Below are 25173 nucleotides of genomic sequence, written 5' to 3' on the forward strand. Positions count from 1 at the left end.
TCTTTAGTGTCATTATTCCAAAGCCCAAGATTCATTCATTTCACTGCCTGCTGCTGTGTTCTGGGTATATGGGGAGGCTCAGAGATACACTGCCTCATTTTCATCGCATTTACCAACTGTTTTAGCCGTAATTCTACTTGGAGAGCTTTCATATGTGCTAGTCAGAGGAACAAGCAATACAAAATGGGATCAGTGACATCCTCTGAAGGTACTAGTTTTTCAAGGATAAATAGTTGCTCTTGCACTCAAAATTCCAATGTAATCCTTGGTTCCTGGGCAATATCTTATATCATGGCCTAGGCCTTCCAGACCCCCTCTCTGCTCCTCCCCAAATACCAGGGACCCCAGCTTCAGCCTATTTCCCGTTCTCTAACAAAGTAAGTGGATGATCGGTAAGGAAGGGTTCTTTTAAGATTTACAAAGCTGAGTAAGACATTCATGCGGCTAGGTTAACATAAGCACTTGAGACAGTGACGACAGAGAACCAGTGCTACCAGATGTACTTTTAAAGGAGCTTGAGCTGTTTCCACATTCTGAGGTGGGGGAAAGTAAAATGAGGCAAAAACACTGCCACCAAAGAGCCCTGACATTCTAATGCGTCCAAATGTCCTCCTAAGACAGAAGGTGAACGCAAAGTCAGCAGTACAAACCGGTGAGCACACTTCACTCTGGAATGGCCCCCGTCATCAGCCTGCAGATGACCTTGTATGGAAATAAAATCTTAAGCAAACCAGATCTTTGGCCAAGAAGAGAAAACTATCAAATGAATGTATTCACGGCACCATGTGCATGACTTGGGAGGTAGCATTGTTCAAACGCAGAAAGGAGATGCAGATTCTTTCAGCTGGTGAGTATCCACTGAATATTCTTATGTACATGTGTTTATTCATTAGGATGGTTCATGGAGGGCCTAGCAGAGCTTTCATTTGCTACCCCCTCACCAAAAGAATTCCTGAGTCATGGTTCTCTCCAGGGTGAGCTCAGTGACTGCGGATAAGCCCAACTCCATAGTCTTGTTTCCTCCTGTTTAGAATGAAGTTAATAGTAATACCTGCCCTGCCTGCCTCTGCTTACTTGTGAGAAGCGAACAGGACAGCATTTGTGAATATGCTTTCCCACACTGATGTATCATACACACGGATCAGAAATGCTGTGATGCCACAGACGCTCGTCCACCCAGCCTCTGTCCTCTACCCTGGAAATGAAAATGCAGCCAGCAGGGACCAGGGCTGAACAATTCACTGTTGATACTGTGCTTCCCTCGGCCTGAGGAAACACTCGGGCAGAGATCATACTTGTTTCTTTGCTCTTGTATCTTGTGTGTGATGCCTGACATGCAGGAGCTGCTTGAGATATGTGTGTAAAATTCACAGTTTATTTTTTTACTATTTTGTTTGTAAAATTGGGGTATAGTTGCTTTACGATGTTGTGTTAGTTTCTGCTGTACAGCAAAGTGAACCAGCTATACAGGTGTGCATATCCCCTTCCTCTTGGACCCCTCACCACACCCCACCGCACTCTCTAGGTCATCCCCGAGCATGGGGCTGAGTGCCTTGTTGCTACACTGCAGGTCCCCACTAGCTATTTACACGTGGTAGTGTATGAGTGTTAATCCCAGCCTCCCAATCACCCCATCCCCACTTCCCATCCAACATGCTCACATGTCCATTCTCTACGTCTGTATCGCTATTCCTGCCCTGCCAGATAGATTCATCTGTACCATTTTTCTAAATTCCATATATATGTGTTAATTAATAAAGATGATTTTCATATGTATTGCAATTTTATTATCTAACAATTCTGCGGTTTCAATTCTTTTATTATCTATAAACAATTCGCTGTAGCCTGATGTATCTGTCTTATACCTGTGATGCTATTGTGTACAATACTATAACCCTTTAATGGATTGTAGTATTTTACCTAAAGAACGTGCAGCATTTTTAGGCAGCCTTCAGGAATCTATGTTATAAACGTGTGAAAAGGTAGTCTATCTCGCTCAAAAAATGAGAAAAGTATGAACACTGACAGACTATATAATATCCGTGGAGTCATTTTGGCTGTAACCTTTAAAACTAAAAATATATATATCCTTTAGTCCAGCAATTTCTGATAGGGAAAGATTTTCAAGATATATTTATACACGTACATAAACACACATACACATTCATTCTGGATATTTTCAATACTAAATATGTTGGATTAAAAAAATATTCATAAACATGAGGAACACATCAAAGTGCCAGCCAACCCTTAGAGGTCCAATAATGATCTATTTGCAGGTCCCCTAACTGCACTGGGTACATCCAGAAAGGACAGAGATTGCCAAGAGGATGCCCTTATAGTGTCAAGACCATGCTCATCATGCCACAAAAATGCCTTCCATCGGTGGCTCTCCCATCTATTCACACACATATACTGAACTCTACATCTGTGACAATCAGACCCTCAGCTCCTTGTCAAAGTTTATCTTCCACTATTTCCCAACACAGACTCACTGGGTTGGTCTCCTGACTCTCCTGAATGTATCATCGCCACCCTTGCAATCTGACTCATTCCTGTTTGTGCCAAATGCCAGGTGCATCCACACCCCACCCATCTTTCATCTCACACCTTTCATGACGCTTCCTCTGCTCCTTGAGCCACCAAGACTCTCCCCTTATCAGAACTTCTCCAGTGCCCAGCATAAACTTTTTGAACAGGCAAATGTGATGAACCACTAACAGAGGTGCCTGGGGAGGTGGGGGAGTTGAGCACTGCAGGCTTGCTGAGAAAGTTGCTGCTCTCTGAGAAAGGGTGACAGCCTCACCTCTCCTGCTTGTCACTGTTTCCAGCCCCTCACTTAATGGCTAGCACAAAGCAGGTCCTCAGCAGATAAGCCTTCAATGGTAGCAACCTCCTTCCCCAATTCACTACCTTTTAAGCTATAACTGGTTTAAAGTATCACTACCCAGAAATGACCAGAAGATCCGTACACCAATGGAAATAAAGCATGGAAGATGTTGATCCCATTTTCAACACCAACAAAAACAAGCCTCTGCCCAACATCATGGATGCATTTTTATAACAACAATGAAAAACTCACCTTGGTTTCCCGGAGAAGAAACTGCAAGTCTCGTCCGCTGAGGATCCCGTGGTTTTTCACGTAACTGGGAATGTTCTTCGTGCTGGAGCCGTAAACAGTCGCGTGTACTTCCGTGTATGTGTGGATGATGTCCAAGTAGACCTTCTTATTCTAAAGAGGGGACACAAGGAGAAGGCATTTCTCTTTTCATTCTCATAAAAACCTGTCTCATGGCTGGAGACCACAAAGGCAGGAGTTCTTAACATGGAGACTGCACAAATTTGGCAATCCAACTCGTAAAACTTCTTTTAAAAGTAATCTGACTGGATTTTAAGGGCAAAAAAAGTCACATGGATGCTGTATAACTTTGCAAGAAGAAATATATTATATAGTGACCTACTACTGAATACCAGCGATGGCTCAAGGCTGACTGCTCTGAAGTACTGTCCTCGCCTTGTAAATTACCAGGGATCCAACACTTTGCTTTTGGCTTGTCTTCCTTATGAGGGAGGAAGTTTGGGGGAAGGAGCACAGAGAAGGCAGTCAGTTGGACTGGAATACTTATCTGGAGATGGTAAGCTGTCCCTGAGGAACACAAACATCCTCGGCTCTTGCCAATATTTCTAGTGATGATTAACTCATGTTGTCAGAACTGGATCCCACCTAATTCAGATCATGGGGAGATGAGCATTTCCCACAGTATACACTGATTGACTTGGCAGATAGAGATAATGAGAACATTCAGGTAGACAAAAGGTGGAAGAAAGATTAAATGTAGACTCAGATGAGTCCTGAAACATTCACGAGTAGTCTTACTTTTCTTAGAGGCAAAACAGAACCTCTCTCTGTTATTCGTGAGCATTGAATTTGAGGCACATTTTCTAAATCAAAACCACCTGGGAGGAGGAAGTAGGCTCCCTGTCCCTCTTCACGTTTCTGTGTGACTAAGTCATAGAAGCCGGATTCTGTGGGTTGTCCTTTGAGGTGTTTTTTTGGGGGGACATTTGAAAGATTCAAGGTCTGCAATGTTTTCCAGTTGTAGGAGAGTGGGACAAGGTTTTTCTCATTTGAAGCCTGCTTTCACACACTCCAGGCAAGTATAATAATCGCCAGTTTTGTGACTTAGGACCACAAAGGACCTGGGGTTGTGGCATCAGCGGCCACTGAGCCCCTGATGGGAAGCAGCAGCCTTGGGGTGGGACCCGCACTCTGACCTGCGGGGGCAGCTCCCTCCACCAAACCGGCATCCTGAGCCCTGTTCAGTGTCTGCCCCCGCTTTACCACTCAGTGAGGATATTACAAAGCACTCAACTTTGGGGGATACATGTTTCAAATCAGGCATCCAAAGTCTTCATGATGGAAAAACAGTACACTTCACAGTCTCTATTTTATGCACCGAAGAAATTTGTGTGGGAATAAGCAAGTCGACCTTGCACCCCACTGTATGAATAAAATAAATGCTCCAACTGAAAGTCTAATTTCATGCCATGTTTGGTGGGGCCGGAAAATGCTAAATTCATTACTTGAGAGATGTATACCCTTCCATTCGTGCAGAGGTGACTAGGAACAGTTTACAAACCATGACTCCCACTCACAGCTTGAGCCAAATTTAGGATCACCTTCCTGGTGTGAGTAAACAGGAGGGGGTCTATGACACACTTTCTGTGCTAGAGAGACCTGATCACTCCTTCTCAGGGGTTCTACCCCCTCCCCTAGCCCTTGCTAGGTAGGCAGGGGCTTCTGTAACCCTGGCCCACCCCCTGCCAGTGCTGATGGGCCCAGGTGTGTCTTTCCTGAGGGGGACCCATCCCCAGGCTGCCTGCCAGCCTGGGACAGAGTGGCCGGACTCAGGAAAATGAGCTGAGCCAGTCAGGACCCTTTCTAGGGGGCTTAGATCCTAGTCACAGAGAGATGACTGCCAGATGGCCAGGGGCTTTAGAGCACCAAGGTCATGTGGTGTTGGAATCTGGGCAATTACAGACCAGATACAAGTCAGCTGCCAGTTCAAGGGAAACAGGTAAGAGCTGGATGGAGCAAAGAGAAAATAATAAGAGGGACCTAGAGTGACTGAGACCTAGACATTCCTCCTGTAAGTGTGACAGGGAAAGGGCACAGTGGGGGAGGTGGAGGGGGAGGAGGGAGAGAGAAGGGGAGGAGGAGGAGGAGCAAGGAAAGAGGTGGAGGAGGGAGAGAGAAAGGGGAGAGGGAGGAAGAGAGACAGATGGGGGAGGGGGAGACAGACTGAGGAGGGAGAGGGAGGGAGGGGAAGCGGAGAGTTAGAAGAGGGGGTGAGGAAGGAAGAGCAGAGGGACAAAGCGAGATGGGGGGAGGAGTGAGTGAGAAAAGAAAGCAGGGAGACAGAAGAGAGGAAAGCAGGGTCAGAGGTGCTTCTGGGTACCACCCCATCCGCAGCTGTTCCCTGCTCTAAACCCCCAGGTCTTTCTGGATCCTTACAGTAACAGCACCTTCCCAGCACTTGTTTGCATCTGGGCCACTGCAGGGAGATTCCTACCATCCAAAAGGAGGTCTGCTAGGACATCAAGCTGGGCTTTTGGCAGGGATGGGACTGGGTTGGGGATGAGGTGGGGGGCAAGCATCCTTCCTTTAATAAAGCAAAAAAACACATTTCCCTGTGAAGAACCAGCTGCTAACTAGTGAGGATAGACCCACAGTCCCTGACCAGGTCCGCAGTAAGCCACAAAGGAGAGCAGGGAGAGATCACCCGGGTCCTAACTTGGAGAAGAGCACTCAACTGGGTTCCTGAACCAAACCCTGGGGAAGGGAGCAGGAGGAGACAGGAGCTCTGCCACTCATCCCAGAAAAGGCTGTGGTGCCTTGAAGTTTCACAGGGGTAAGTTTAGGCAAATATGAAGAAGTATTTGCCAAGCTCAATAAAGTCTATGAATTTATTAACATGAAAGCATGGTAAAATCTGAAAGCAGAAGTACCCTTCAGAGATGATTCTGTTAATTTCACAACAGGTTCTGAGTGGAAAAAAAAGTTTTCAGACATAACCCTAACCTTTCAGGTTGACACAACAATGAAGAAATTTCCATCTCATGTTGCCACTTGTTCTGAAGAAATCAGGTGAGGGTGAGCCACACTATGGATTCCAGGCAAAGGAATTTGAACCACGAATGCTGAGTGCCCTGGCCCCTCCCTTCCCAAGTGAATGCTCACCAGATGCCCAAAGAAGCATCTCCGTGGGCTCCCAACCACTGTTTGAATTTGGGGTCCAAAAATCCAGCTACCTCCTGTACCTCTCCATCTGTGTTGCCACAGACACTTCCAACTCTTAATGGGTCAGAAATGGAATGCAGTGCCTGACTTTCCCAGACCAGCATCACACTGCCGCCCCGCTCCCCACCCTGCCCCCCCCCCCCACCCCCAGCTCCTGATCTCAGTAACTGGCATTATCTGCTAGCCAGTTACCAGAATCACACTTGTCATTTCACACATCAAATTAGTCACAAAGTGCTGCTGATGCTGCCTTTGTAATATCAAATTGTCTCCTCCCCTCCAAGCTGCAATCCTTGCTCACCTGGACTGGACTAGGATGAAAACAACCAGTATCTTAACAACCTGCCTAAGGCTCAGAAAGATGACACAACTTGTCCATGGTCCAGCAGCCCTGGGACGGATTGCAAAAGAATCTGTATGGCTTGATGCCATTTTTTAACCATGAAGAGCAGTATTATTCAATGGTATGCATATCAACAATACTTTACCTGGATATTTGTAGTTAACTATAAAAATATGCATGGGGATGATAGATACCAACTTCCGGCTATTGATTACTGAGAAGAAAAGGGAGGGCTTGGGGAGGTGGATGGAGCTTCAACGATATTTGAACTATATCATTTTTCTGGTAAAGAAAATTATTGCACAGTATCAACATCTGTACATCTAGGTGGTGGGTATGTTTTATATATTTCACAATTAAAAGAGAGAAAAATTAAAATGCATGTAATTAACAAAAAATAGAAACCAGTCTGTATGACACTGAGGCTTACACCATCGCCATCTCACATCTCTTGCTAGGCTCCTGTACCTGTACAAGTCGCTTAGTCGTCTCAGACTCTTTGCGACCCCATGGACTATACAGTCCATGGAATTCTCCAGGCCAGAATACTGGAGTGGGTAGCCTTTCCCTTCTCCAGGGGATCTTCCCAACCCAGGGATCGAACCCAGGTCTCCCACATTGCAGGCAGATTCTTTACCAGCTGAGGCACAAGGGAAGCCCAAGAATACTGGAATGGGTAGCCTACCCCTTCTCCAGTGGATCTTAGCCACTTGGGAATGGAACAGGGGTCTCCTGCATTGCAGGCAGATTCTTTACCAACTGAGCTATCAGGGAAGCCCCCTTGTTGGGCTCAGTTCTTTCGGTAAAGAGGTTCAAAGGATCTTCTTTTCTCTTCAATGGATAATGCTATCTTTTGTGTTTAAGAAACAAGGATAAATTAGGAGGCTGGCATTAACATATACACACTACTATTTATAAATTAGGCAATTCACAAGGATATACTATATAGTACAGGGAACTCTACTCGATATTCTGTAATAACCTATAGGAAAAGAATCTGAAAAAGAGCAGATATATGTACATGTATAACTGAATCACTTTGCCCAACACCTGAAGCTAATACAACACTGTAAACTGATTATAATTATAAATAAAAGTTGTTTTTTTATCTATAAAAATAATATTAAAGTTGTTTAGAAAGAAAGAAGGTGCTGAAGTTAAGTCAACCATGGTCCTGGCCTGCCTTTATCCACCCATGTGAAGGTCCACAGCAGGGAGGGATGTGTGTGCAGGGGGAAGAATATTTTCCAGCAGACCCCTCCCCTCCTGATTTTGGACATCCAGGTTCAAGGTCAAGGTAACACCCCAGAACTAGGGGTCCTGTTGGTCCAAGAACTAGATCAGTATCACTCCTTAGAAAGTTGTCTTCTCTGACTTAAGAGGACAAGGTCAGAGAAAATTACCTCCTCCATAAACCCTATCGGGCTTCCCTTGTGGCTCTGATGGTAAAGAATCAACCTGCAATGCAGTAGTCCCGGGTTCAACCCCTGGGTCAGGAAGATCCCTGGAGGAGGGCATGGCAACCTGGAGAATTCCATGGACCAAGGAGTTCAGGGAGTCACAAAGAGATAGGCACGAATGAGCAACTAACATTTTCACTTTTCACTTTCTTTCATAAACCCTATTACCTACAAATTTGCTGAGATGTAGTCAGAAGGGGCTTGCACAGAGTCACCACACTGCAGCATGCCACTACCCCTGTCTCAGGGGTGAGACATGCCTCCAAAATGCCCCACCAAGCAGCCTGCAGCTCCTTAAAGCTCTCAGTCTCCAGTTCAATTTAAATTCCCATTAAAAACAAGCAATCAAACTGATTAAAATTTCAATCTACCTAAACTCATTTAGATCTACCTAAACTCATTAGGGGTCTTCCCTTGTGGCTTAGTGGTAAAAAAAAAAATCTGCCTGCAATGCAGGAGACCTAGGTTCGATCCTTGGGTCAGGAAGATCCCTGGAGGAGGGCACGGCAACCCACTACAGTATTCTTGCCTGAAGAATTTCTTGGACAGAGGAACCTGGCGGGCTACAGTCCACGGTTGCACAGAATTGGACACGACTGAAGCGACCAAACAGCAGCAGCAGCAAACTCATTAGGAGATGGGGGAAGGGACGATACCAAGGAAAGGACAAGCAAAGAACACACTGGAGCGGGCTTTCAGTGCATCTTCAGTGGCTGTGATTGCAGCTGGAGGCAGCTCTGTTTGCAGAGCTGGTAGGACGATATTCAGAGGTTTAATAGAGAGCTTCGGGAAAACAATTCAATAAAGCAACACTCGCCTGAGTCCTTAGCAGGAGGAGAGGCAGAAGCACAGAGTCAGGAGCCCTTTTCTTCTCCAGCTGGTGAATTAGGGGTTCAGGAAGGTTCTTTGGCGAATGGCAGTGTTCTGAGCTTTGGGCCGCAGGGACGTTATGTACGTTTCTCCCCATTAACACCCTTGGCCCCCAGGGCAGATATGCATACCCCTTCTCCTGGACCCTGTTTCCCCTCATCCACTTGGCACTTTGTGTAATAATTCTGCCACCCTGTGCAGAGGTGTTTGGTCCATGGAGAGCGCCTGGTGAGTGCTGAGCTAGCGGGCATCCTCCCCAGGAAGGGCCGAGTGGTGTGAAGAGTCAATGCTCTCTAGAGCCAAAGCAATCAGTTAGGAAACCAGCTGCTGAGGCCAGTGTGGGTCCTGTCCCATGAAGGTCAGGCTCCAGACAGAGAAGAGGAAAGTCCCCTCACAGAGAAGGCCAAGTGTGAGAGGGGGTATGTCCTGGCGGGGTCATGGTCCCTAGCTCCAGTGATATCTCTGCCCAGTGCATGCCTACCCCTCCCTGGATGCTGAGAGTCTCCCAATCCTAAGCTAGGAGAGCTGGGTTTCTGCCATTTCAGTAGAAAGAATTCTGATAGGTATACTTGTGATCAGATTCCTTATTTTGATGACCTTGGATTTTTAATCATTTTTAAAGTAGTAGCTTCCTCTTCTTCCCTGACAAATATAGGAATTGGATTATTCCATGACTTTATGAATGAGTATTCAATGATGAATCATTTTCTTTAGGAAACTTCAAGTCCATAGAGTATGCCTAGCTCCATACTAGCCATGGAAGCCCTTTACTGACTGCTGTACTGTGCTTAGTCACTCAGTCGTGTCCGACTCTTTACCACCCCATGGACTGTGTCCCACCAGGCTCTTCAGTCCGTGCAATTCTCCACGAAAGAATACTGGAGTGGGTTGCCATGCTCACCTCCAGGAGATCTTCCCAACCCAGGGATTGAACCCAGGTCTCCCACATTGCAAGTGGATTCTTTACCATTTGTGACACCAGGGAAGCCCAAGAATACTGGAGTGGGTAGCCTATCCCTTCTCCAGGGGGATCTTCCCCAACCCAGGAGTTGAACTGGGGTCTCTTGCATTGCAGGCAGGTTCTTTAACAACTGAGCTACCAGGGAAGCCCTTACTGACTGCTGCTGTGATGTATCTCATTGAAAGGTCAGGGTGGGACTTGTCGACTCTACTGAATGAATTGCACATTTTTCTCTACACTGGCCCTCTCCGTTCACTCTGGCATCCATCCCCTCCTTCCTGGACTGATGTGACGGTCTCTGAGGGGAGCTTGGTGTCTGACTGGTAACACCCTTATGGACCTCTCAGATTCCCCAGACTGCCTGCTCTTCTCTTTCTCAGCTCAAGCTCACAAAAACAAGGCTGCCCTCTGCTGTCAGACTGGGAAGAAGCTACACCAGGGGTCGGTGTGGGGCTAGGCTGTGGAGGCCCCCATCCCAGAACAGCATTCCGGAAGTACAGGACACCAGTTCCATGTGATGTGAGCCAAGAAGCAGGAGGGAGCCTCTTTTCTCTCTTCTACAGGTTATGCTAAAGGAAGAGTTCCTCCCTGCAGACCTCAAAGGGTATCCAGAGTGCCCAGTGTCTGCGTGGCTCCTGGTAAAGCAGGAACATTAGTACTACTTCAGGTCGTAACACTCAACCTTTGCTGCAGGCCCTGCTTTCTAGAAGCTCTGGGTTAAGACACTGTTTCTAGGATCCCCGCCCTTCAATCCATCCTCCCCAGTGCCACAGTTTTCAAAACTGAAGATTTAGTTCCTCTGTATAAAAGTTTTCAAAGGCTCCTCATGGCAATGAAAGACCACCTCCGCAGCTCTGCACACACGGGGATCTTCACAAACTGGGTTTCTACCGGCTCTGCAGCTCACCGCTGGCCATGCCCTCTCCTCCCTTGCTTAAGGTCCACATGCTCTCTTGCCTGTGTCTGACCTGCCATGGCTTCCCCAGAGACACCCTTCTTCCCTCCCTCCTTTTCTCTCCTGAACGGATTCCTCCCCCCTCTTCCTGGGCTCGCTGAGGTGAGGTCAGCTGCTACCTCCCCTAAGCCCTTGATATCTTCCTGCTTGGCCCCTTTGGACTGCGTTGTCACTGTAGGTGCCCACCCAGTGGGTCTGTGAATGTCAGGGAAGGACACTGTAGGTCCCACGTCTGTAGGTGTGGCACAGGGTAGTTGAAGACTAAGGGAGTGCAGGAAACACAAGACATTTATGGGAAGAGATGTCTCAGGGGCCAAGTTCTTCTATATCAAAGGCTGCTCTCAGCCAATGAGCTTAACGTCTGTGACTTTACCTAAGGGTGTATTTAAATCAAAATAAAATAAAAAGAGAGCTGCAAACCTTAAATGATATATTTCATGGTTGATTCATCTTCCTTTTAACGTAGCAATCAAGTATGAGGTTCTCACTTAGGAGTGAGGTCAAAGAAAGGGAGGGAGGGAGAGACAAAAAGAAACGACCTCATCTGCCTGTTACCGGAGTCAAAAATTCAACAAAGATTCTTTTATTCCAAGATTAGAAGTCGAGGTTCTAAAATGCAAATCTCTGTGAATTTCAGCAGTGAAGCAGAAACAATTTACATCACAAAATAAGTTAAGTCCTTGGCTTTTTTTTGTGTGTGAGTCCTTGGCTCCTTTATTTCAAGTAACTTCCCAAGGTGAAGGTGTGTGTGGGGGTTGGGGGGTGGGGGAATCCTTGCTCTGTCCCACTCAGGCCACTAGGACTCTTGAAGACTCAAGGAAGCTAAGATTCTTAAAGCCTACCCACCTCTGACTCCTCTCCGAATCCTTACCTCTCTGGGAGACAAGATGGTGCTCAATGATTACAGGGGGAATAATAATAAGAGGAACCTTGTTCTCTTGTCTCCAGTCTGGCTAGTGGTCCAGCTATGGGCCCACAGGTAATTAAAAGGGGGTCTGGTTTCTTTGGCTGTAGCGGGTTCTATACTTACCCTTTTTATTTAATTTTTATTTTATCTTGAAGTACAATTGACTTACAATGATTTTGTTAGTTTCAGGTAAACAGAGTGATTTAGTTATATATATATATATATATATATATGTACACACACACACACATATATGTACACATATTTATATGTATATATACATATATCTTGGAGAAGGCAATGGCACCCAACTCCAGTGTTCTTGCCTGGAGAATCCCATGGATGGAGGAGCCTGGTGGGCTGCAGACCATGGGGTTGCTAAGAGTCGGAGACGACTGAGCTACTTCACTTTCTCTTTTCACTTTCATGCATTGGAGAAGGAAATGGCAACCCACTCCAGTGTTCTTGCCTGGAGAATCCCAGGGACGGTGGAGCCTGGCGGGCTGCCATCTATGGGGTCGCACAGAGTCGGACATGACTGAAGCGACTTAGCAGCAGCAGCAGCAGCATACATATATCTATCATTTTTCAAACTCTTTTCCTACTTAGATTATTACAGAATATTGAACACAGGTCCTATGGTATACAGTAGATCCTTGTTGGTTAGCTATTTTAAATATTTATTCTTGACTGGACCTCACCTGGTATAATTAATTACAACTCACCTAGAGCAGCAGGTGAATAGCTGGTTGTATGTAAGTCTGCCTTAAAGTATGACATGAGTGGTTCTCGTACCTACCTTTGAGTTTGGGATGGAGTGAAAAGGAAGAATTTTCAGGAGCCCTTGACTTATTATACTTACAATACTTTGGCCACCTGATGCAAAGAAATGACTCATTTGAAAAGACCTTGATGCTGGGAAAGATTGAAGGCGGGAGGAGAAGGGGCCGACAGAGGGTGGGATGGTTGAATGGCATCACTGATTCAATGGACATGAGTTTGAGTAAACTCAGAGAGTTGGTGATGGATAGGAAGGCCTGGTGTGCTGCAGTCCATGGGGTCCCAAAGAGTCAGACACGACTGAGCGACTGAACTGAACTGAACTGAACTGACTTATTATTCTCTACTATCTGATCAGGTGAAGAATTTGGTCTCTAGCTTAAAAAAAGAAACTGGGATATTTCTGAGGCTAAATATATGAGTAATGCAGACAGAGCCATCAGTCCTGTTTTTGCAATCTGATGGATCTATAAATGGGATAACATCACCTCCCAGTTCTATCAGACACCCACTAACTGTGCTGAGCTAGAAGTGGGAATAATGAAATGTATGTAAAAGCTGTTTAAAAATGTATTCTTAGTGTAAAACAGAGTGCAGATACTACCCTGAGGCATCCAATGGGACAAACAAGTGCTGAGTCTGGAGATGGTTAGAGCCTTCACACCACTGGCTACCCCCACAGCACACTGTTCTCTGGGAACCAGCGGGTTAGTTCCTACGCTTCCCTGTTCCCAGCACTTTTAGGTTTCTGGGATTTCTCCGCCTTTGCACTGGAGCTTTCTGATACTTAACGAATGCCTTTTAAAGGACCCTGGGGACTCGCTAGCCAGTTTGTGAAAACCAGAAGCCCTTTGACATGACCTCCTTTCTGCTTTGAGACAGGCAGGAGGTCTTCAAATTGTAAAACTGGCTTGTTTCCCCGCCAGTGCAGACGGAGTCACTTAGGGATAATGTTACCCCTCACTCACTCCAGCCTGAGAAAAACAAAGCCCTCCAGCTATGCGATTGTGCTCAGAAAACAGGCTGAAAGGTTAAAAACAGACCACTGCGGCCTAAATGTGTCACCTGGCTCCTTCAGGAGCTCTGCTAATCAGTCTATCTAGGCAGTAATCACAGAAGGACCGGCCGGTGGCAGAGAGCTATCACGAGGGAAGGTCAGAAAACCAAGAGGCTTCCTGGCAACATGGAGCTGCCTTTTTTATGGAATTTCCACAGGATCAGGGACTTGTGGATGGAATGGACTTGACCTGAGAGATGCATCCACTCCTGACAAAGTGGAGGCGATGTTACCCTGTGGGCTTTGGCCGGCGACAGGCAATCAGATGCTGTCTGATGGCAAAGGAGACCTGGCTGACAAAGGAGTATTCTGTGTGTCTGCAGGGAAGGCTTTGGAGTGCTGGGGCTGGGTGCTGCCTCAGCAGAGCAGCAGGACACGCATGGCAGGTGAGACCATGTGAATGTGGGTTTGCCCTGTCAATTACACCGAGGCCCCAGAGGCCGGCTACTGAACAAGGGTACTACACATCTCTCAAAGTGAGCAGCCAGCCTACATCCCCACACCCTGAGAGGTAAGAAGGGAGGTTGTCCTGGGGGAGCTGTGGACTTGTTTCCTTCTGCTACCTAAGTGGGTGAGAAGGCCCTTGAAGGGACTACTTTGCAGAGCTTCACTGCACCCCTGGGAATTTCTGAGGCACACAGATCAGTGCCAGACCCAAAGCCTGCAATGCCTCATGGATGGAGACTGAGGTCAAGAGGATGCCCGGAAGGAGGATTCCTGAGCAGAGCCCGCGTGTGCATCAGCAGGAGCTCCCACAATTTCTCAGAGGAACAGATGCTGTTTTCTCTTGGTGCAGGTGTGAATCCCACAGAAGGGTGCCCAGCTGGGTCCCACTGGGCAGAGCTCTATAAGAGGGGCCACAGGCAGTGGGGGCTACTAGAGACTGGTGCCAAGAGGGAGCCACATGAGCAGTCCAAGGGGGCAATGCCAGTGATGTGTGTGTGGGGGGACATAGACAGGTGAGGAAGGGTCACACTGTCATTCCACCATGCACACTGGCAGCAAGGCCATGGCCCAGGGACTCAAGATCACTCTCCTCACTCCCTTTATCTAATGGCGGGAACAGAGGAAGGCAAGAGGAACCAGGCCAAACGGTTCTGAGCAGGGAAAGTGCACATGGAAGGAAAAGGTGGGTGGCAGGTCGCAGAGTCAAGAGAAAAAGGAAGTGGTCAACTTTCCCTCAATGTTCTCTTGCTTTGCAAAAGTCCAGGGATGGACAGCTTCCTCATCAATGACACTCTCACCCTACAGCAGCTGTCAACTGCAAGCATCACGCAGGAATTTCCTCCCCTCTGTCTGGATTGTGAGTTTCTCAAGTTCACCCCAAAGAAGAGTCTTGAGTGAGGCCAGGCAAGGCTATTCAGAATGAAGTGTTTTGGAGGCAGGGCACCTAGATATAAGCTTAGCTCTTCTGGAACAATTTAGCTCTTCTGTAATGACTGAGAGAAGCCTGAACAACCTACTTTATCTACTGTAACATCAAATTCCTCGGTTTTAAAATGAAAGAGCCAATGGTTTGAAGGTCCTTTGAGGCCTAAAGTTGCAAGATTTTTAAATTTATGACTTAAAGCACCTTCCTCTCTGCTTTCCCAGGGGTGATACCTATTCGTCTGCAAAGGAAAGGAGGTGTGGTAGCTGCTGGCGATCAACCAGGTCCCCCGTCCCCACCATCCCACCATCCCACCATCCCTGGGTGTTTGGCTCTGACCATTAACCTCACAACTACCCTATCTCTAGAGAGCAGCTCTCCACTGAAGAAGGCCAGAGGCTGTCAAGGGTTCCAAAAGGCAGACCTCTTGTCACAAGGTGGGGTCACCTCTCCAATAACTCACTCCCCGCCAAAGAATCAGACTGAGGCTGGTCTCTAGCCGAAAATCCTCAGTATCCCTGGACCACCTGACAGCTGAAGGGGATCATTTGTTAACACCCTCTCCTCTGGATCAAAGATTATTTTCAGTAATAACCATGAAATGAAATAAATAGTAATAATGGTCAGAAAAGAAACATAGACTGGGAATATTTTCTTTTCTGAACTTTGTATATAAGATCTATATAATCATGTCAATTAAGAATAAAAATATGACCATGCAAAAACAAGTGATAGATTAATACTTTTAAATCACTTACTATATTTTTCTACTTTTTGTTGTTGTTCAGTTGCTAAGTTGTGTCCAACTCGCAATCCCATGGACTGCAGCATGCTAGGTTTCCCTGTCCTTCACTATCTCCCAGAGTTGCTCAAATTCATGTCCATTGAGTTTGCGATGCTATCTAACCATCTCATCCTCTCTTACCTCCTTCTCCTCCTGCCCTCAGTCTTTCCCAGCATCAAGGTCTTTTCCAATGAGTCACCTCTTTGCATCAGGTGGCCAAAATACTGGTGTTTCGGCTTCAGCTTCAGCCCTGTCAGTGAATATTCAGGGTTGATTTCTTTTAGGATTGACTGGTTTGATCTCCTTAGGAAAAATCTTCTCTGTTGGTCTCTCTCAGTAACAAATAACAACATGACATTTTCTGTTTTCGAGTGGCAGCTTCTGTGGATCTGTCACTGACTCCAAGATCGGTGCTTTTCATATTGTCATGTTACAGTGTAGCCACATCTGTCCACTTAACTTTACTCATAGTTTATACAGAAACACTTTTTATTAAATTTCAAAAAGTTTCTTTCACATGAAGAAATACATGAATAAGCACACACGAGGTAACTGGCGGAATACACATCTAACCTGGATGCACACAGGATGAAAGGAAATTGCTTTCCTGTAATTTCTGACTTTCCCACATTACAGACAATGGGGAAAAAAAAGATAACTACCTCTCTCCAAAATCACACAGGGCAGCCCTGAAGGGTACACTTCAATGCAGAGACTGTGTAGAGATCTGGGAGGTGGAATAAACACAGACAGCCCTATTTTTTTGGGAAACCAGGAAGGGAAGGCAGTATATGACGCACATCTATGGGAGAGTGCACACTTGCATCCTTCATTCTAAACAGGGAGGGTTTCCCATAGGCCTCTCTGTCTTGTGAGCGTCTCCCAGCTCTGAATGAGAAGGAAAGCTCCAGTTGCTGACCCACACACACAGACAGGATTTACACTACACTGAATACGTGTGTGCTTCTTCTTGGACCTTGTGAAGATGGGAGTGGGAGGAGGCACAGGAAGATGGGCTCCATTAATTTAATTCTGAGTTATACAACCACAAGACCAGGCTGCTGCATTGTACACAAACAGCAACACACAGTCTGGGACTGAAAAGTTTCCTTTAGGGGAAAAAAAGCGTTGTTTATGGTTTCACTGATTTTCAGAGAATTAATAAAATGATTTGATTCTGTGGTAGTATTTGGAGGTATCTTCTCTTTGAAGCCTTAATGAATAATCAAAAGTACCCTGTTGGGGAGACCAGGACAGCCACACAGATCAGGTAGGTCACAAATGTGGCCAGCGGTGCTGTCCCAGATCCTGACTGCGAAGCCTGCACAGGAGGGAGACATTTCTGAATAAGACATAATTATACATCCAGGAGGCTCTCACTGTTGGGCCGGTTACACGCTGGGTGATGAACAACACTGCTTCAAAAACACTGAGGGCTTTTTGAAGATCCTTATGCTTAGGGTTCTTACCAGCAGTTGGCACTCAGCGTAAACGCCATCTCCCAGAATGGATGGCAGACGTGGGCCACCTGTCCCAGCCTTGTTTCATTATTCAGAGTAAGGAGGGGAGGGGACTGCTGTCTGCCCGTGGACAGCCTTTCCATGGGCAGGCCAGCCCCTACCCTGATCTGAAGTGATTTGGTCCCTTCTGGGGACCCATTCACACTTGTGTAAAATTTAGTAGGCAGTTTGGGGTCAAGAAAGAAGCAATCTGGGCTTTTATGCCAGCTCTGTAACTAACTTCTTGTGGGACCTTGGGCAAGTTCCCAAGCTTGGTTTTCTTATCTGTAAAATAAGGCAACAGCAAAGCTGCCCTATGATCTCCTAGGAGCATCTGCAGAAACAAATGAGTCTTAGCACTACATGACAGGGTCACAGTTCCTACCATATTATCCGACACACAGGCAGAGTCATGCACCCCACTCTCCACAGGCCTCTGAAAGAACACCCACGCTTTGTCCAGGTAGAGACCAGGCACCCCACTGACCCTGAGGAGGCAGTGCCTCCTGTGGAACAGGACAGATCCTTCACTCACAGACGGGTCTTTTGTCCTCGATACTGGGCCCATGATCCCACTTCTGGGTGGGTCTTCTCAGGCTCGCTTCCACTGCAGTTTCAAATTTCTAGGTTTAAGCTCTACTGCGTCAGGGCTGTGCTTGTTAAATTTCCTCTCCAAGGCATTCAGCCCAGCACCATATGCATTAATACCCAGGAATTCATGATGATGGATGTGTCAGTTGGTAATAATGTGCATAATCTCTCCCCTCTGAATAGCAAGTGTCAACACATCTTTGTTGTAAAGGCTGGGACCTGACATGTGATAAACCAGGCCATTTAAAACACTAGACTCTCTCTCTCAGGCTCTTTCCTTGTCCTGTTCCAATCAAACCAAGAATAACCTTCCCGATTCCAGGCACAGGCATAATAACCCTGTGCTTTTTGAGGAAGTCAGAGCATATAGATTCTGACTTTGGCATAGCAGAGAATGTTCCCTTTGATGATGGCTAACCACTGGTCTTTAAGTAAAGGACTGATTTTTAAGAGGGAAGCTAAAAATACTCTTTTCCACTCCTTGAAGTAAATCACATGTCTCTTGAAATCTCTTCCTTTCGTTCCTCACTTTCTGAAAACTTGAAGTTAGCAAAATACAAGTGATTAGCCTAATCACACACATTTGAATCTAAAATGCCACAAATAAATATATTTAGAAATGAAAAACAGCCAAAGTATCTAATTTAGAAGCAATAGTTTGAAAACAGAAACAATTAAAATACACTGGGAATACAAAGCTGAGGTCTAAGGCTTGCCCATCACTTTGGAAACTCCTTCAGGCTTTTTATAATCCCCTCTCTCCCCCTCAGTCCACACCTCTTCCCCCACCTCTCACACATTTCCAAAGATCTACCACCAAACCAGCACTCATCATAACCTGCTCAAGGGAGGCACAGGGAAAATGGTGAGAGACCAGAAGTCAGGAGATCTGGGTTTCATCCTGGGTTTGGCCATTTACCAGCTCTGTGCCCTTGTGCAAGTGGTTTCACCCACTTGAACCCAGATTATTCAGGTCATAACCACCATCCCTTCCAGAGAGGTCCTAAAAAATTACATGAGATGATGTGCACAAGTGACTCAAACTATAAAGAGCTGTGTCAGGGTTAGCATTCTCCTTAGGATTTCTCAACCTTGTCAAACCTTTCTTCCATCCCGAGCTCATGGCTCAGATGCAATCCGATGGTACCTTCTTTTCCCCACTTTCCTCAAGCCAATCAGTAATGGCACCACCTCCTCTCCTACTCTTCTAGCTGCCTCCCCCCAGCCCACGGACCATTGTCCTCCCCGCCTACTATTTCCTATCTCCTTAAACAGTGATGAAGATGCAGTGTCTATGTCCCCAACTTGATTCCCAGTTTCCAGGGAAGGCAAAGACCTAGTCAAAGATGTCTCTGAGCACTAGTCTCGGTCAACACCAAGAAAGCACAGCATATCCTCTAGAATAATGAAAATAAAAACAAAAATAAACAAGTGGGACCTAGTTAAATGTAAAAGCTTTTGCACAATGAAAGAAACTATAAGCAAGGTGAAGAGAGAACCCTCAGAATGGGAGAAAATAATAGCAAATGAAACAACTGACAAAGAATCTCCAAAATATACAAGCAGCTCATGCAGCTCAATACCAGAAAAACGAACAACCCGATCAAAAAGTGGGCAAAAAACCTAAACAGACATTTTTCCAAAGAAGACATACAGATGGCTAATAAACACATGGAAAGGTGCTAACCATCACTCATTATCAGAGAAATGCAAATCAAAACCACAATGAGGTATCATCTCACGCCGGTCAGAATGGCTGTCATCAAAAAGTCTACAAACAATAATTGCTGGAGAGGGTGTGTAGAAAGGGAACCCTCTTACACTGTTGGTGGGAATGCAAACTGGTATAGCCACTATGGAGAACAGTGTGGGGATTCCTTAAAAACCTGGGAATACCCATGGCTGATTCATGTCAATGTATGGCAAAAACCACCACAATATTGTAAAGTGATTAGCCTCCAATTAAAATAACTAATTAATTTTTAAAAATAGGGAAGAAAAAAAAACCTGGGAATTGAACTGTGATACAACACAGCAATCCCACTGCTGGGCATACACACCAAGGAAAATGGAATTGAAAGAGACACATGTACTCCAATGTTCACTGCAGCACTATTTACAATAGCTAGAACATGGAAGCAACCTAGATGTCCATCAGCATATGAATGGATAAGGAAATTGTGGTTCATTTACACAATGGAATATTACTTAGCTATAAAAAGGAACACATTTGAGTCCATTCTAATGAGCTGCATGAACCTGGAACCTATTATACAGAGTGAAGTAAGTCAGAAAGAGAAAGAGAATATACAAATACTGTATATTAACACATATATATGGAATTTAGAAAGATGGTAGATAGCATATTAAAAAGCAGAGACATTACTTTGCCAGCAAAGGTCTGTCTAGTCAAGGCTATGGTTTTTCCAGTGGTCATGTATGGATGTGAGAGTTGGACTGTGAAGAAAGCTGAGCACGGAAGAATTGATGCTTTTGAACTGTGGTGTTGGAGAAGACTCTTGAGAGTCCCTTGGACTGCAAGGAGATCCAACCAGTCCATTCTAAAGAAGATCAGTCCCGGGTGTTCTTTGGAAGGAATGATGCTAAAGCTGAAACTCCAGTACTTTGGCCACCTCATGCGAAGAGCTGACTCATTGGAAAAGACTCTGATGCTGGGAGGGATTGGGGGCATGAGGAAAAGGGGACGACAGAGGATGAGATGGCTGAATGGCATCACCAACTCTATGGACGTGAGTATGAGTGAACTCTGGGAGTTGGTGATGGACAGGGAGGCCTGGCGTGCTGTAATTCATGGGGTCACAAAGAGTAGGACACGACTGAGTGAGTGAACTGAACCGATGATTCTTTATGCAGGACAGCAAGGGAGATCCAGATGTAAAGAACAGACTTTTGGACTAGTGGGAGAAGGAATGGGTGGGATGATTTGGCAGAGTAGCACTCAAGCATGTACATTACCATGTGTAAAATAGATGACCAGTGCAAGTTCAATGCATGAAGCAGGGCACCAAAAGCTGGTGCTCTGGGACAACCCAGAGGGATGGGGTGCGGAGGGGCAGGGGAGGGGGGTTTGGTATTGGGGCGGGGAGGGACACATGTATACCTGGGGCCGATTCATGTCGATGTATGGCAAAAACCACCACAATGTAGTAGGGTAATTATCCTCCAATTAAAATAAATAAATTAATAATAAAAAAAGTTGCTCAATGTGCATCTGTAAAAATAAACAGGAGTCCAAAAGGCAAAGACCTCTGGGGTCTGACACAGGACACAGAGCAGCACAAGTCTGAGGATTGGTGTAACTGATACTAAAAAAGGGGTGTTTATCCAGCAAAAGAAACTGGAAAAAGGTGGCAAGTGGCCTACTTCAGGGGAGACCTGGCCCAGAAATAACTTAATGTTCTAAAGGAACTGTGCACTGACTATTTTAACAGAAATCAGTGACCACTATCACAGATTGGGGGGTTGGTGATAGAAGTTTCACATATTATAATACGTATCATGTAACTTTACTTTGTCCTTGGCAATAGTCACATTATTTCATGCATGAGTGGACATAAGGTCAGATTCAAGTCCTTCAAGAAGTTCCATCTTTGAAATGGTTATGGGGCCTGCCTGTGATTATGGGGCCCTGTGATTCAAAATAAAGTTTCACTTCCGAAAACAGTAAAAAAACTTTTATGTTGAAAATAATCTCTTACTGTATTTCCTGATTTTAAAAATTAGTTAAATCTTGCCTTTGAGGTATGGTTTGTCCGGAGATTACCACTGCCTCACTGGAACTTCATACAGCATCTACCCTAACTGATGAAGTGTACCCCAAAGTGGGATGTGCAAGGAGATCCAGTGGGATGTAAGAAAAAAAAAAAGTGAAAATGTTTGTAGTTTTCAAGGTTTTCAGAATACACATAACATTATTCTAGTACTGTTCATTTTTTATCAATATATTAACATCCATAGACTGACAGGGGGAGGGGGTGGTCTTGCTCAAATTTTTTTTTTCATTGACACGGCTGTAACAATTAAAATCAAGCTGGAGGCCAGGGAGCAATCCAGCCCTGAAGAGATGCTTGCAAATAACCACTTTCCTACTGAGAAAAAAACCCGGCAAGTCCAATTTTCCTAGAAGGAACGGTTGGGAAAAGCTGATAAACCACACCAGTGCCTCATTGGTCTTGGTCATTTGCAGTTCTCAATTTAGAAAGAGGAAACATAAAAGAAGAACAGCACGGCCTTCCAAATCCCAGCAGAATGTGAAAAAGGGAAAGTGAATGTCCTCCTTAAAAAGGTTCAGAAGAGGAGGCCTTTGATCTCCTGTGTCCTAGACAGAATTTCTGCTCAGGGCTATATGGCTTCCCCACAAGGGAGTTACCTAACACCCACTTAGGCATAAACAGAAATATTCCACATTAACTGTAGGAGCAGCTTGCCATATTCCACATTAGTTCTGATTCATATTTATTCAGGTCACCTTCACACACCATTAACTCAGTTACTCACCATTAGATACCATATGTGCACCACTATGGGCCTCTGGGTCTCCAGGAAAAAAAAATCAATCACTGGGGAACCTATCTAGCTGGTAGGTCTGAAAGTTCAGCTGGTAAAGCATATGGACATAGCACAGGGCTGAGGCTTAACTCCACTTAAAAACATTAAAGTGAGAAAGCTTTAAAAAAGGAGAAAATCTGGAAAAGGCAGAGGGTGCCAGAACAGTGCAGATGTTAGCCAGGTCTCTTTACTTAGATGAATTTTCAAATGTTCCCAAACTTAGCATTCACGAAATTTAAACAGGCTGAATTTAAAAGTCAATATAATATTAGTAGGAATAACTTTGACAGACTGAAAAACATCTAATATATTTAAATTAAGTGCGTTTGTAAAAACACTTAATTAGAAAATCGCCATTTGCAAGCACTGATGAACTAATGGATCTAGGCAATGATTCTTAATAGCTGAGAACATCAAGAAAAACAAGATAAACAGACTTCTGTACCTCCTGAGGGTGGTCCCCAACCACACCTCCAAAGTGGCCTTCCAAAGAGTCAAACCTGAATTTGATCAAGCTGGAATCTCTTATCTACCAATTTCAGAAAAGAGAGTAGGCAGAGAAAGACGGCAAATCACACCATGAGTATGCAATTAATAAAATTCAGACTGTGGGAAACTACAGGATAAATAACCCGGTTTCTTCAACAAATGAACCTCCATTAAGAGACTTACATAGAACGTACCCAATCATAATGTGTGGATCTTATTTGCATCCTGACTGAATAAACTCAAAAAAATTATGAGTGTAGTCTAAGAAATCTGCACACTGTGTATTCAATGTTAAGAACTTAATAATTATTTTCAGGGGTGATAATGGTACTGTGGTTAAACTGTTTTGAGACTTGATCAGATCAGTCGCTCAGTCGTGTCCGACTCTTTGCGACCCCATGAATCCCAGCACGCCAGGCCTCCCTGTCCATCACCAACTCCCAGAGTTCACTCAGACTCACGTCCATCGAGTCAGTGATGCCATCCAGCCATCTCATCCTCTGTCGTCCCCTTCTCCTCCTGCCCCCAATCCCTCCCAGCATCAGAGTCTTTTCCAATGAGTCAACTCTTCACATGAGGTGGCCAAAGTACTGGAGTTTCAGCTTTAGCATCATTCCTTCCAAAGAAATCCCAGGGCTGATCTCCTTCAGAATGGACTGGTTGGATCTCCTTGCAGTCCAAGGGACTCTCAAGAGTCTTGATAGAGGTACACAATGAAATACTTAGGGATGAAATGATGAAATGTCTTGGATTTGCTTCAAAATAATCTGGGGGTGGGGGACAAAGAGGAAATATGGCTGGCCATGAGTTGATAACTGGTGAAGCTGGGTGAGGGGCTCGTTATAGTAATCTTTTATTAGATATTCTCCATGATACTATACAAAAGTCATCATACTTTATTCTGAGAAAAGCTTTCAAACACTCAGAACTTTTCAAACATTTTTTCTTTTTTGCTGTCCAAGGTAACGATTTTGATGTTTCCTAATTTCTCATCACTTGGATTGCTGTAATCACAGGATTGATTGTACGTAGGGGAATCATCCTGATTCTTCAACAGTCACCTAATCAGTCACCTTATCTTGGGGATTTCCAGGCAAGTCATCCACTCACAGACATGTTATTTCTTCTGGCTCTGGAGCTCTCAGGTACACACTGAATACACAATTCTCCCTGACTAAGAGTGGGCTCCTTCCTCCCAATATTCCTGGTCCTTCTCATTCTTCTTCAGCAGACAAGTGTTGAGGACTGGGTCAGGATGAATGTGATCCCTCCCTCGCCCTCCAGCATGAGGTTAAAAGACTTTGCCAGCTGCTTTGTGCTCGGCTGAACAGGACTCCTAGCAGCCACATTAGTGGGCGTGATGTGCTGTGTGCTGGGCTCTCAGTCTGTGCTGTGACTTTTCATGCAGCATTTCAATTAATCCTCACAACCACCTTAGGAGGAAGGGATTGCTGTTGCCACCTTACAGATGGACAAACTGAGGCTCAGAGAGACCAAGACACCTGCCTAAGGTCACCCTGCAAATTACATGGCAGAAACAGCACTGGAACAAAGCTCTTCACCATCACTCTATGAAAGTGAGTGTCTCTGACAGCTTATTTAGTAAAGAGACTCTATCATACATATCTTTTTTTCTGGCCAAGTGGTCTTTGACATACTCCTATTGTGGCAACATCTTTATTGTTCTTTATTTTTACCTTTACCCCAACTTTAGTTTATCTTGAGATGTTGTCCTACACAGGCACATTTCCTGGGCATCCTCCCTACCCTTCATTTAATACAAAGATTAGCTCAGCACATATCCCTCTGGTGGTAGAGACAACTGGTAGTTACACTCCTCTTCTTATGAACAGAACTCCACTTCTATTTAGGGCAAAAATAGTTCCAGATAAAAGGTCACATTTCCCAGTCTCCTTAGCAATTAGGGTAGGTCAGGACTGTGTACAACTCTCCAGAAAACTCTGAAGAGGGCTGCCTCACCTGATGGGAAGGGAATTTGGGGAGAATGGACACATGTATATGTCTGGCTGAGTCCCTTCACTGTCCACCTGAAACCATCACAACATAGTTAATCGGCTAGACCCTAATATAAAATAACAGTTAAAGAAAAATAGAGGGCTACCTCACCAGAGATGTTTCCTTTCTATCCTTCCCTCTTTCTCTTGCATCCTAAGTGGACTGAGGACCTAATGGTTGGAGTTTCAGCATCCACACTGAAAAAGATAAATTTGAGGATGG

The 25173-nt window shown here is 45.2% G+C and overlaps 1 protein-coding gene across 7 annotated transcripts in view; it reads right to left on the reverse strand.

The window, feature by feature from the left end:
• Positions 1 to 25173, reverse strand: part of MGAT5 (alpha-1,6-mannosylglycoprotein 6-beta-N-acetylglucosaminyltransferase) — a 398273-nt gene that overhangs the window by 54728 nt on the left and 318372 nt on the right. For all 7 annotated transcript variants that reach the window (XM_061439540.1, XM_061439539.1, XM_061439514.1 and 4 more), the window contains one exon: positions 3083 to 3232. In XM_061439540.1, coding sequence (XP_061295524.1) covers positions 3083 to 3232 — 150 coding nt within the window. The remainder of the gene's footprint in view (positions 1 to 3082; positions 3233 to 25173) is intronic.

The sequence above is a fragment of the Bos javanicus genome, chromosome 2, assembly GCF_032452875.1.
Source record: "Bos javanicus breed banteng chromosome 2, ARS-OSU_banteng_1.0, whole genome shotgun sequence".
Taxonomy (NCBI): Eukaryota; Metazoa; Chordata; class Mammalia; order Artiodactyla; family Bovidae; genus Bos; species Bos javanicus.